Source organism: Urocampus carinirostris, chromosome 15, assembly GCF_059441175.1.
Source record: "Urocampus carinirostris isolate Australia breed hairy pipefish chromosome 15, RoL_Ucar_1.0, whole genome shotgun sequence".
In the NCBI taxonomy this organism is placed as follows: Eukaryota; Metazoa; Chordata; class Actinopteri; order Syngnathiformes; family Syngnathidae; genus Urocampus; species Urocampus carinirostris.
The window spans coordinates 14,226,209-14,239,692 of record NC_142363.1 but is presented as its reverse complement, the minus strand read 5'-3'; the positions used below and the strand labels follow the sequence as shown (position 1 = coordinate 14,239,692).

The 13,484-nt window shown below is 40.1% G+C and overlaps 1 protein-coding gene across 1 annotated transcript; it reads right to left on the bottom strand.

Annotated features, from left to right (window-relative positions):
- Positions 1 to 392: 392 nt before the first annotated feature.
- Positions 393 to 13,175, bottom strand: bmf1 (BCL2 modifying factor 1). Its single transcript, XM_088354685.1, has 4 exons — positions 13,036 to 13,175; positions 11,180 to 11,376; positions 10,433 to 10,626; positions 393 to 568 (listed from the first exon to the last, which is right to left on the bottom strand). Exons 2-4 carry the CDS (start codon positions 11,349 to 11,351, stop codon positions 458 to 460), a joined length of 477 nt encoding a protein of 158 aa, XP_088210811.1. The 5' UTR covers positions 11,352 to 11,376; positions 13,036 to 13,175; the 3' UTR covers positions 393 to 457.
- Between the last annotated feature and the right edge of the window lie 309 nt (positions 13,176 to 13,484).

Genomic DNA, 13,484 nt, shown 5'->3' with positions numbered 1-13,484 from the left:
GGTCACCCAGGAAAAATTCACACACCTTTTGTTTTCTAACCAGCATTTAAACATCTTTCAATACTCTATGGCAGAAAACAAGAATAAGGCATTCCCGGGGTTTGCGGAGGTCATCAAGATTGGATACATCTTGAAGTGCAAAAAAAAAAAGAAAATCAAAAACAAAGGAACTAACGAACTGTACAAAACTACAAAACCACACGTATAGAAAAATCTTGTCCCTGTAGAGCAATCTCTGGGCATCGTGGCGTCTTTTTGAAAAAGAAAAACCCTTGTATAAAAGTTGCGTGTCTCCGACCAGCGGTGACCTTTTGAAACCCTTCCACACCACAACTGCGCCGCCAATTGCACGACAGACCTGTGCTCCATTTGACAGCGCCGACGGGGGGTCCGGATCCTCGTGGAGTTAATTTAGAATGGCGTTGCCGGGTGAAGGCGGGTGGTAGGGAAGACCGTCTCACCTCCGCCTCGCTCCGCCAAGGAAGAAAGCCCTGTCGAGGAGCAGGTTGAGTGCGGCGACCGCCAGGCGCCACCACGGCAGCCCCCGGATCCTTTGGTTTCGATGATACTGCAACAAACAAAAGACCAACGTTGGCTGTGTGCAGAGTGAAACACAATCAAAAGGCGCAGTGTTATGAATAGGCGGGAAGCAATAAATGTGAATTTGTGTTTGCTGACTGTCAATGGACAGTGAAAAAGTTACGGCGACCACATGCTGAAATGCTAATGATATTTTCACAGTGGTCTTCTTTGCCACTGACAAGTGTTGGGACTAACGTGTACAAAGGAACATGTTCCTGGAACGCAATTCCCGTATTTATCGGACTGCAATAACACCAATAACACAAATTTGGACAGAAATTTGAAAGTGTGCCGTTTATACCGCAAAATTGTCGGCTAAGATTGGAACGGCATTAGAATTGCTTAAAGTCATTATAGGTATGTGTTACCGTACAAGGTTTAACTGTATATTCCAATATTTCTGAAATGTCTTTACAATAATTGATCACATCGATTGACATCGCTGACCTCGATTGCAAAACGTTATATGCGGCAGAAATGAACGCAGAGTAGTGGCGGTAAGAGTACCAAAACTTTACCACTAGACCAGGAGGAGTAGAAATTACATACAACAAGCCAGTAGACCTTATCTCATTATCACACAGTTTTACTCACGGAGCCAGGAACATTGATTTGCATAGTGCATGCTAATGGATTAACAGTCTCTCGACTTCTTTACCAACGAATGTTAGACAATTAAAAAAACAAAGTCATTCGACAAAGTACTGTACAATCTCTTTTATGTACACATACATATTAAACCGCAACATTATTGACACAGTTGAAGAAGTGGAGACACGGCTTAACCAATCAGAATGCACTATGGAAATCAGTGTTGAGGCACCGCAAATAAAAATAGTGTGATAAGCTCCAATGCCATGTAAAGAATATGTAGAGATATTCTCTGAAGAGCTACAGAAACGCTCCTCTTTTTCTTCCTACTACACAAATGGCTCACACTTTTACATTTTGTTCTTTGCCTCAAGTGCCACACCCTACCTACACAAGGCAACTTTTTTGTTCTATCAGATGATTAGATTACCGGAGCTGACTAACAAGTTTTGCTATTGTAATAAAAATCTATAGCTGTGCTCTCATGTTATAAAAGCCTGATGTTAAATGATTCCTGATCATATAATGTTTAGTTTGAGAAATCTACCTATACATGCACGCTTTCTTTTGATTGGTCGAATCAAATTTCTACTCAGAAGTCCTCCAAGGGAGGGGCACATGGGCAAGTAACCCCCTCCATTTTCTGCGGACAAGGGACGTGCGATCATTATCCATTTCAATGAACTAAAAAATTGATCATTTAAAGCTAGAATTAAAATATGTTTAGAGTACTGCTTCGTTTGTGATAAATACTAGACACAATATAAGGCTATGACCATTTAATTTAGGTGGTAAACAGCGAGCACTACCTGCAGGCCGAATCGGTACTCCCCGAATTAGATTCTGAAATAAATAAATATGATTTAAAGCAATTTTCTCTGCAGCCATTTCGTATGTCATCTGTACCATTGGTAATATGTAACTGCACACATGGAAGCTCTTACAGTAATCTTGAGTTAAATAAAGCAGCAACTGTAACTAATTAGTTTTCTGAGTAATGCGCCCAATACTGCCAGTGACTGCAAATCCTCCCAGATTTACTGTAAATACTGTAAGTGCAATCTTTTGTGCAGGGGAGAGAAGATGCTCAGACTTTTGTGGGCCAATTGGACTGTGCGCGATTAGCGGGATAATACTATCTCAGCCATTGAGAAGTTGAGATAAGATAATTGCTCCAAATGGGATTAGGGAGTTCTTGATGAGAGGCGAGGAGCCTCTGGGAAAAGATGATTCGGCACGCCAGAGGTACAGTAGCTGACCGAAAGCTCATCTCTGGACAAAAGGCAGACGCCGCCGTGCCTGATAATCTGAGGGCCGTGCCTGAGTCAGAGGGTCGTAAACAAGAATTTGAGAGGCTGGATTTTTTTAACGTGTGCTTTCACTTGATATAGTCAGGAAAAGTTATAAATATTTCCTTTAAAATTCGGATGAGTAAATTAATTTATACAGTGCCACCAACAGCTATGAACGTCAAAGTGTACTTTTTTTGTAACCTGGCCACAATGAGTTAATCATCAAACCAGTAGTGAAACACAAATTTTGAGATGATATTGTGTTTGTAAATACAAGATTAAATTACTCCTGGATTGAGCTAGTATCTAGAATTTCTCATATTTCGAATATATTTTCCCCATAAGAAATAACCAAAGACCAATGACTATGTTCCCGGCCAACCAAAATCATCCAAGTTAACCCCAAATAGCTATAAGCACATCTTCCTGATCATAGAATTGACCCAAAACCAACAAATCTGTTCCCGGCCAACCAAAATCATCCAAATAAACCCTAATAACCCTATGAACACATCTTCTTGATCGCTAAAAACACATTGAAATAGTGATTACAAAACAATGTTCGTATTTGATGCATGTTAAAAAATGTAGAAAATGTTGTCAATTGTATTACGAGGTCAACATAAAGTTTTGGTGCAACACACAGATAAAATGTTGACTAATGCTTTAGTTGTGTGCTCCTTCATCTGATAATTACAATTGCGGTTTCCCCGAAAAAGGCTTTTGCTTTTGAAATTGAGTCTGTCTACATCCTAATTTGGTGATCTTAACAAAACCTCGGATGACAAAGTATATTCTTTATCGAAAACTTACAATGCGTTTGATACATTTCCTGTACGATTACGAGTTTGTTGTTCACATACACCAAAAAAGAACTAAAAGAAAATGACAATTTTGGGAGTGTTGTGAGGTTTGCTCTGTGTGTCTAGCAATGTGTGGGAGAATTTTGCAGAATCAAGCATTTGATGAGGTCAGTTTGACACATCAGAGTTAGCATGCCTGGTCCTGGTAATCTGTGGCTTTGCTTTTGCGAAACTAAAACCGTCCGTTATTTACCGGAGCAAATAAAATGAACAAATATTCTGTGATGATTTACCAAAACAAAAAAAGCATGTGGTGACATATTAGAAAAAAGAAGCTTGGGATACGCTAAAATTATATTAAACAAAAAAAAAAATAGTGTTTCATCAACAGTGCGGGACCTTTTCAAATATATTAAGAAGCAAATTAACTATTCACAACTTTGTAGCATTCCCCTTCATAAAGCAGCTGATCCTTACAAAGAGAATTGTTTCCCCCCACTTCCTACACTGTGTCAAGGCTCAACTTGTAAACACTCCATACAAATGCTTGAAAAACCTCTACTTTTGACCGATTACTCTTCTTTTGGTTCTGGGGGTAGTTATGAGATTTGGAAGCTGTTCTGTACTTTTCTTTTATATGTGCTAAGTATTTGACCATCAAAATCGTGTAAAATGCTAAACTAACCTAAAAAAAGCTACAGGTATTATGACCTGTTTTAAAATCCCAAAAGTAACAAAAATATAGCGATATATAAAAATACTGATCTTCGTGCACTTGGTGAAACCCAGCCAACTTGGTGAAACCCAGCCAACTGTAAAATATAGTTTTTGAAACATAATTCGCTCTGTATTATTATACAATTATTTCTTGAGAAGAAAATATTGCACACCCCGGAATTACCTAGCTGAATTTTACAAAGTGTGTATATGATCGAGTAGGTTAACCAGCCATCAATAGTCCACATATCATATGAATTTTAAAGTCCAAATAAAACTTTAAAGAGAGAGTGTGTATTATTTGGCTACTATATGTTGCTGCATGGTATAATGCAACTGAAAACAAGAGCTTGAAAGCACGAGGAAGATCAAAAACGATTGACTCAACTTGACCAATTTTAGCTCTTTTTCTCAGCTTTTTTTAATGTTTCTGGGAACCTGTAGCAGCAAGATGGCAAACAATTGTGTCAGCTCCCTTTAGATGAGGCTCATGTTACGCAAAATAAATGAACATGTCTTGACTTACAGGTATTTTTTAAAATCAGCGTATATCTGATAGGTAATGTATTTTTGGTTATTATTGGAATCAATATTTTTAATATAGTGTCATTTTTTTACTACAAGGTGAACCTGAATACTACACACTTTCCCTTTAAAACCATATTTAGGGAACAATAAAAAGAAGACAGTGAAGGTATGTGCGTAGCATGATTCAATACAGTGAAGCAAAGTCTTATTTCACACAACGTAAGTGTGTTTACTCCAACCAAGCGAAGTGTAAATTCATCTTAAAACTCACTCTCCCTTGACAGTGACCTTTTGCGCATTCCTCCATAAGCAGAACGAGTGACATAAAGAAAGGAGTAGGCCTGTCAAAACTCCCAAATAACTCATGCCACCAACTGTCAAAACGGGGCTCTAAATATAGCCTGCATCTGCGGGCCAGAGTTTAGCCAGATGCTCTGTGTCGTCACCCCAACGCTGCGCTGATGTGCTTTATCAGTGTCCCGTGTGGGCTGTTGATCGAGCCAGCTGCTCACGAGCGGGCCCTTATCTCTTCGGCGGGGAGGGCCCTCCTCCGAGCTAGAACAAACTCTTCAGGGAGGAGACGAGGAGTCGGAAGACAAATAAATTCTGTGACGTCGGACGCAAGCCGAATGCTATCAACAAAAAAGCAGCCTTCGGGAGATATCTAAGTCACCTTGATGTGTTTCTACTCCTTCCCTACTGTAAAGTGCTGAAACAGCACAGAAAAAGTTACAAATGTGAGGCTAAACAGTGGTACCTCTTTATACAACCTCTACACACGGGAATTTCGATACACAAGTTTTGTTCACAAAAATATTTTGATGATTTTTAAAGTACAGCAAGCGTTTGACAAAAATCCCTCCTCGCTATACGAAGGAAAATATAGTTCACAAGCAGTTTTCGAGGCTACCAGTTGAGATCACTTGAGACTGCTCACAGCCATCAGCTCGGTCCAGTTTGCACATGCGCCTCCCGCCATATGGCACATGATTCCGCGTCCTTAGTTACAAATGTAAAGTACCTGCATTCGACAGTTCAATTTGGCCGCGTCTCTTTAATCGCATTGTATAGCATTTCCTTTTTGTGACGTTAGCCATGAGTTCCAGAAAAGGAAATGGTAACTTGTCTTGGAAAAAAGGGAGAACGCTGACAATTGAAACGAAGCAAGAAACACGAGCACTGTGTGCCTGTGAGTGACAAAGAAAAGCAGTACAATATGGAAGCAGCGAGTGCAGATCACAAAGTCGTGGAAGAATTTTCGCAGCGCTTTGCTGCAAAAGATTCCGAGTAAGAATAAAAGCGAAGAAGAGGACAAAGTGGGAGAACGTTGCTGCTTTTGTTGAAAAACATCCAAAAAAGGGGGAAACTGGTCGTGCGAAGGCTTTCTTTAAGAACAGATGCCTTACGCATTTCTGTAACCTTTTGAAAGGGAAGCAAGGACAAATCTCCGTCTTTTTTTTTTTTTTTTTCCAAAAGACATATTGAAAGTGCCAGCGTTGCGAGTCCAACTAACAGGGCAAAAGTTATGAATGAAAAATGAAACAGGCAGAAATAAAAGTCGTGCTGTTAAAAATGTGTGTGCTCACATTAATTTAAAGTTACAGTAACTTTACTCTAAAAAGTACAGTAACCTACTCTAGCACCACGTGCACACATTAGTTACGGCGACTCATAATAAACTTGCATTTAATTTAGTTAATATCATCTTATTTATCTTATTACTGTATTTTTATGTTTACTTACTATTTGAATGTGTTTTGGTGATTAGGAAGATGCGTTATATAGCTATTTAAGGTTCAAATAGTTATTAATTGTTTCGTATTAGGAAAATTAGCCTGTTACATGAGCCAATCGTGCTACAAGCACGATCTCGGGATCCATTAAGATCGTATGTAGAGGTAGTACCACTGTATTCAAAGCAGCTTTTAACACCTCCTATCCAAAGCAGCAGGAGTAAGCCGTGTGTGGAAAAAAAAACACAAGATGAAACCCGACTCTGCTCCTTGCCCCGCGCAAGCTGGAGCTGTCTTCCTGCCATTGTGACTGTCATTATCGCTATGTCTCAAATGGCTGTGCGGCTAATGTTGGCAATCCTCTGGGGACTTGAGTGTCCCCTCCAGCCCTCTCTGACAGAAGAGCAATTTATCTGTCAGCATCCTCCGGCACTCCTCGGCTACCTAATCCCCGCTTTTGCCAAGGGGGCCAGCCAGCTCCCACGAAGGACCCTCACAGCCACAAGGGCTCCTCCGATCCATCAAGCAGATGGCAGTCAAGCCACTTGGACGGCTCAGGGACAAGTGTCTGTGCTGAATAACTGCAATCACCCACTGACAGGAATGAAAATGGATGGACATTAACACTATTATTGAGTTGTTGTTGTTTTTTTTTTTTGTCTTTCAAGGGGAGATAGCGAGAAGTGAGAAATGTTAAAAAGCTGATAAACAACTTGCGTTCGTGTATGAGCACGTGCAGGCTTAAAGAGACTAATTGCGTAACTGCACAGCAGTGCAATTTCTGGCGCTACACGAGTTCAAACCCACACAAACACAAAACCAAATTATGCAGTTCTCTGTTGTAATTAATCATACTGATTCCCTCATTTTACTGACCATGCAGCAATATTACCATTTACTTTTAACAAGGCCTTGTTGTTCCTCTCTTTTAGATATAAACTTTGAATCACCCAAGCCACAATGCCATTTAGAGGGATATGCTACAGTTATTGACACTAACACAATCTCAATGTCATGATACCAAAAGCAACACATTTTTAAAAAAGGTTGGCTGTAATACATCTTTTCAGTTTTAGCACCCTCTACTGGCTAATTCCTGCCGTTCAATTTTATGTAGGCATATTGTGGCCAGCTATGTTTAAGACATACACCGTATGTTGATTTATCGTTAGATGATACCATTGATATATTGCATTGTTTTTAGTCATTGACATAAGTAGATTTAAGTTAAAAACTGTATTTTTTTAATTAATCTTGCATATACAAAATAAACAGGAGTCACCAACTTTTATGTTGAGAGCTATTTCTTTGATACTGATTAATTCAAGCGGGCACGAGTTTGTTATGCATTTCGCAAAGAAGAGTTGTAATGTCATACCATTTTGTTGCAATAATTATATTGTGTTCTAAGGGTGAGCTATTTACGGAAACGGTCCACAGTCTAATTGGTGTTTTGGGGGAGGCTCCCTGTCGCACGCGGACATCGTTGATGACCCCAAAATTAAAGTACAAATATAATTCTGACCTCACCTAGTGTTCACAAAAACAATGATATTATGATTTTCGTTTTCCAACAGTGGTCCCTCGCTATAATGCGGTTTACTTTTCACGGTTTCCCCTACTACACAGATTTACATTGCACATTGTGTTCTGCATTCTAATTGGCCAAATAGTGCCAGAGATAGACGTTATTGGTCAAAAATAAATAAATGTTTACAGTATACAGTACTTTCATTTGTTAAACAAATGCTTGGGCCTTTACAAAGGTTTTGTTCTTTGATTTCAATATACAACAATTGTAAAACAAAGGTTTCTACTTCACGGATTTCGCCTATCATAGGGTGCATTTTGGAACCTAACCCCTGTGATAGGCAAGGGATTACTGTACTGTGAATTATACACTGTTTTGGGGGGGAATTATGCAGTACCCCATCGAAACAATTCAATCTTTTACAATGCCACGAAAAAAAAGAAAAAGAAAACATATAAGCCCGCAGAAGATTTGCTGACAAGAAGTTTTTACGCGTTTTTTTTGTGTCTATATATTTTTTCAAAACTGTCCGATTTCAAATTCTACAAGCTTTGGAGCGTTTGAATTATAAGGTAGCACTGCACTTGGTAATTTGAGGTTAATTTCTCCACCTCACAACCTCACTGACTGTAATACAAACTCACCCCCACCCCTTCACCCCAGCCCACATGTGTGTAGACGTCTTATTATGGTTTCTCAGCTGACCACTCCTCGCCCCGTAAAGGGGCTGACTGGAGACTCCCTGGAACCGCAGCTGCTCCCCTCGGACTCACGCGTTGGGTTTCAGGTTACGTGTTTACGCGCTCCCGCCACTTCTGCTTTCTTGTGCGTTCCAATATACCATGAAGCAGTTGTGCAACAGGACACTTATGCTTTGCTTTTTACAACCCAGCGCAAGAAATACATAAAAGTGATGTTGTGCAGCCCTGTCGGTGACTCCGTGGACAGTGTCACCCTGACCACAGTACAGGGCGCTCGCTGAGGCCAAGCATCCTCAATGCTACTTGCCGACATCGCAGCTCACAGAGAAAACCGGAGAGAGGAGAGACATAAACAGGAAGAGGAGGCAAGGGAGGGCTTGGTAACTTGGGGGAAGGGCTGCCCTGGTTCGGCTTGTCTTTGACTTGAGAGGGAGGGGGAGTGCACACATGCAGCGTCTCCAAAACAAATATGGAGCTAACACAATAAAAGGAGGGAAAACTTTTGACCCATAATACTGCAGTTCTTTACAGTAAGTGTGTGGAAGCAATTGAATAATACTTTTGAAAATAAACTGTGTTTATATACAAACAGTTGTTGTCTCAGTGAGATTACTTATTATATGCTATTCTTCCAGGTTTGTACTAGAACTCAACTTCTCGCCGAGTCACCAACATTAAAATGGGCGGGTAGTTGAGTACTGATACCGGGTATCGATATTGGGGTGATAACAGACTCTTTTTTATGGCTTTTCATCCTCTAGACTGCTATTGATACATGTATTAGTCACTGCGTCTCTAGGTGTAGAGTCAGAGTCTAATTATTAGACCGTTAGCACGCTGACAGCTTTTTAAAATCAATTCTATTGTGTGCTAAAAAAAAAAAGAAAAAACATTTTAGATGCTTGAAAGGAAATGTACTATTTTATATTTGGATGTTGTTTTGGGAAATGTTACCAACAGTATCAAAAGTACGAAGTATCAGTACTTGGTATCTATGCACTATTTTTTCATTGCACTATTATTATAACATGGGCCAGTCTCTTAGAAATCCAATGTAAATACCTTTCCCTATTTATCCTGACAGTCGTTTATCATTTTTCTTTTCTTTAGATAATTTATTACATGTTTGCCTTGGAGTGCCATGTCCAATCTCGTTGCATACAAAGTTTCATTAAATTGTTATCAACGACAATAAAGACAATTCAATAAATGAAATTTTATATTAAAGTTTTGAGTCATTGGTGAGAAGAAAAGTGGTCTCCTTCATCCGTACCAAAACGCTAATACCAATAACTTGCAATTTTGATGCACAAAATAGTACGTTGAAACACACAGGAACAAGGGAAAAAGCATTTTATCCAGACATAAAAAAATGTACCTTTTGACAGCTATTGATGCCAAATCACCATTTTCCATTCATGTAGTAAATGAGTTAATTGTAGTTGTTAAACTTCCTGACTACAAAACCACCACATCTGGTAGCACTTCTTGGCCACAATGACCCAATAATGTCAGAAAAAAGTGAAATCAGCCTTCACTTAACATATTCTCAATGTTGCTCCGAGTGTATTGCCGTACAAGCCAAACAATGACCGTAAATAATAAGTAGTATAATACAATAAATACTTAATAACATCCAATAAGCATTTTAATCCCCCTCAAAAATGCACGGTGCAACGTTTTGAAGGGACAAGCAAGTGTATAGTTGATCAGAAAATTAAAATGAGAAATTTGAATAATTTATTTGTCACTGTGTTTCATGTTAAACTGTTTGTTTCTTAATTGGTATTAGAACTTGATATTGATATCGCCAACTACTTAAGAATTGCAATGGTTTATTGACCACTCAGCTTTTTTTTCAGAACAAAGTAACGTGTTTTCAAAATCCATTCAATCTCTGGAAAAGTTGATACTTGAGTTGGTCTTATATGTGTCTGTGTTGTTTGTTCCTCACCAGCTGTAAGTGTTCCTGATGAAACTGGTCTCCAATCATCTGGAGCTTCTGACCGATGCAGGCCTCTATGCTGCGTGCCACAGGCTGACGCCGGCCTCGCTCCTCCATTTCTTCCTCGCGTTCTTCACGTCCGTCTTCCCGATTCCCGACAAGTTCAAAGTGGGCCGGGAAGTGCAATCGAAAACCTGCGTTACCTGTTAAGGAGTTGAGGTTTGGCCTTAGAATGTGTTTGCAATGACACCTGATGCTCTTTTTCTTTGTGAGTGCGCAATGATGATGAAACGTTCAGAAAACTCTGCCAAGAACTGCAGAAGAACTCATCTTGCTTTCACAGCTGCTGCATTTTCTTCTGAGCCAATCACGGTGAGTCATTTTACAGAGTTAAAAGTCGGTATCTATCGTCACTGCGGAGCAACCCAGCAATGATTATATGTCCGGTATATGGTTCCATTGAAACTCCCACTGATAATGAGTTACAACCTACTCACACAGGTAATCCTTGTCATGCCCGTTCCCTCACAATGGCAACCTGGCGCCTTTTGAATAGCAAAGCAGCTGGGTACACTCTGCACCAGCCATAAAACACTGCCATAATCACGACTATCAGGCGCCGCAGGTCACATCAGTGCTACTATACACTTTCCCATTTCTCACATTAAAGTGTCACAATCAGTTTTACGACTGCCTCACTCGCACGAGGAAGCGCTCTCCTTACCGTTTCTGGTTTGGCAATTTGCGCTGACTCACCGTAGAAGAGTGGTCTTGGCTCCTCTGCCACATCGCAGGGCAGCATGCCGTTGTTCGACGCCAGGACGGGGCCAGGTGTCTGTGTTGCCCGCTCCTCGCACTTTATCTCCTTGAATGCGGTGCCCCAGAAATGGGGATCTGGCTCAAACACATCATCATCCTCATCCTCCATGCGGGGACACGACAAGATGAGCACGCTGCAAGGTTAAATGAGGGGGAAGAGAGCGAAATATGAGATGGAGCCCACAATGGGGACGCACAGCAATTTGCTGATTATATCAGACGTCTTCAAATACCCTTATAAGCATAGTAGACAACCTGTCTGCTTTATAATGTATGTTCTCGAATCAATAAAGCCACAAATGAGGCTTCTCTTAGTGGCAGGATGACAGTTTTGTTCATTTCGCTGTTTAAACCACACAGCTCGCTGTTGTCAAAGATTGGATTCTGAAGTGGATACGGATTTAAAATACATAAGCGGCCACATTAACATTATCATTAGTTGTAGCACTCCTGTTTCAAATGTAATGTTTTGATTGATTGACACACTTATATTCCGCTGTTCATTCAAATTCAAGGTTACAATTAATTCAAAATTACCCACTTAATACAATTGAAAAAAACGGAAAGAGAAATAGGACTGACAGGAAAAAGCCAGAGCTTATCATACTCCAGTCCCTCTGGATTATCTAAACACTTTTCAAACTAATATCTTTATTTAGACAACACGATACTTTTGCTCGTTTTACACGACTCATTACCTCAGATCGAAAATCTTGCAACTTCACTCATGGTATTCATCTGTGACAATAGTTATTTGTGCTCACCCCTCTTATCAGTTATATCAGATCGAATGAAATAAGTTACCTCACCACCTGATCCCCCAGTCAAACATAGAGATGTAATTTAATGTTATACTGTTACCACACTACCAAATTAGGGCTCACAGAAAAGAGGTAATGATAGTCTTGGTGAAAAAGGTTCAGTCACTATGCCAATTCTAACTTGTTATTGTGCCAACTCTGAAATGATCATTTCAATTTCTTTACCCCGCACAATCGGACTGTCTCAGGAAGACGCCAATAACGTCAAAATAATAAGTGCCATTTGACATTACAATCAACTCAGTAAAACTGCTCCAGTCTTAGTTGAACAAAAACATGGTAACCGGTAGAGATGTTTGGGATGACACACAAAAGGAAAACTTCCAGATAACCCAAATTGCTCTTTGCACTCCAGTGAGCAGTATTTGTGTCGTGGCTCCCCCTGCTGTAACACAATGCAGCAGAGAGGGAAACTGTGGGGGTTGCGCTTTTTATTTGAACTCTCCCGAGACAGCCACTGGATCAAAACAATACCACTCTCCAATGAAATCGTCATGATTAAACTGCCATTCAACAGGTCATTGGATTTTATGAGACAAATAAACATTCCCTGTTGTGTTTTTCAATCTGATGTTAAAAATAATCACATATTTATTAAGGGAGGTGCGTTTTTTTACTAACTCAAATATTAAGAGTGAGTATATTTTAGATGATTGAAACGTTTTGAGAAAATATCCTTGTTATTAGTTTCACTGTACTATTGAGGGCCATTTACAACAAAAACTAAAAATTTAGGACTATAATACAATTTTTGTTATTAATGTGGTTAAAACGATCACAGTGTATTTTTTGCTTTTTCAGGAAAACAAGTAAGTAGAGCATAGTGAATCTTAGTTTCGGTTCTGGCCCAATATTAAACGCGATTTGTGCTAAAAAGAGACTGAAGAACAAGTGTGTTGGTGTTCATTTACCTAAAAGCCGGCTCGCCGGTTCAAAATAAAAGGGCGTCATATTATTTAAAAAGGAACTTACTCGTTACACAGGCTCCGCCGTTATATTCAAAGGGAAGGTTGGGGTAAAAAATGTGAAATGCCGTTAATATCCTGCCAGGTGAAGCCAAGTTTAGCCCGTATCTCCGCCGTGACCGACAACTTCCATTCTGTGGGGAAAACTGCCACAAGCCGATTTCATTTAGCCGACGTCAGCTGCAAAAGTAAACTCCTCCGCCGGGGCGTGGCTCCCCAACTTGGTAAATAGGCGCTCTTAAAGACGCTCGGGTTTATGTCGGGTAACTGCTGTGGCCCAAAGCTTGGAAGTGATACTTCCCTTTAAGCAAGCGTCTCCTTAACCAATCGTGGAGTTTGTTATGGTCCCGCCTTTGCCGTCGCGTATTCAGACACGTGGATGGGAAATTCCCACTCTCACGCGAGGTCTTGCGCGCTTCTACTACTGTACGGCGTGATCCTCATTTGCTATCATAC

Coding starts and splice junctions, on each gene's coding strand:
- bmf1 (XM_088354685.1), bottom strand. CDS start 11,351: ATGGAGGATGAGGATGATGATGTGTTTGAGCCAGATCCCCATTTCTGG. Junction 10,627..11,179: donor GCCAAGACCACTCTTCTACG/GTGAGTCAGCGC, acceptor ACTCCTTAACAG/GTAACGCAGGTTTTCGATTG. Junction 569..10,432: donor ATCAGGAACACTTACAGCTG/GTGAGGAACAAA, acceptor TGTTTGTTGCAG/TATCATCGAAACCAAAGGAT.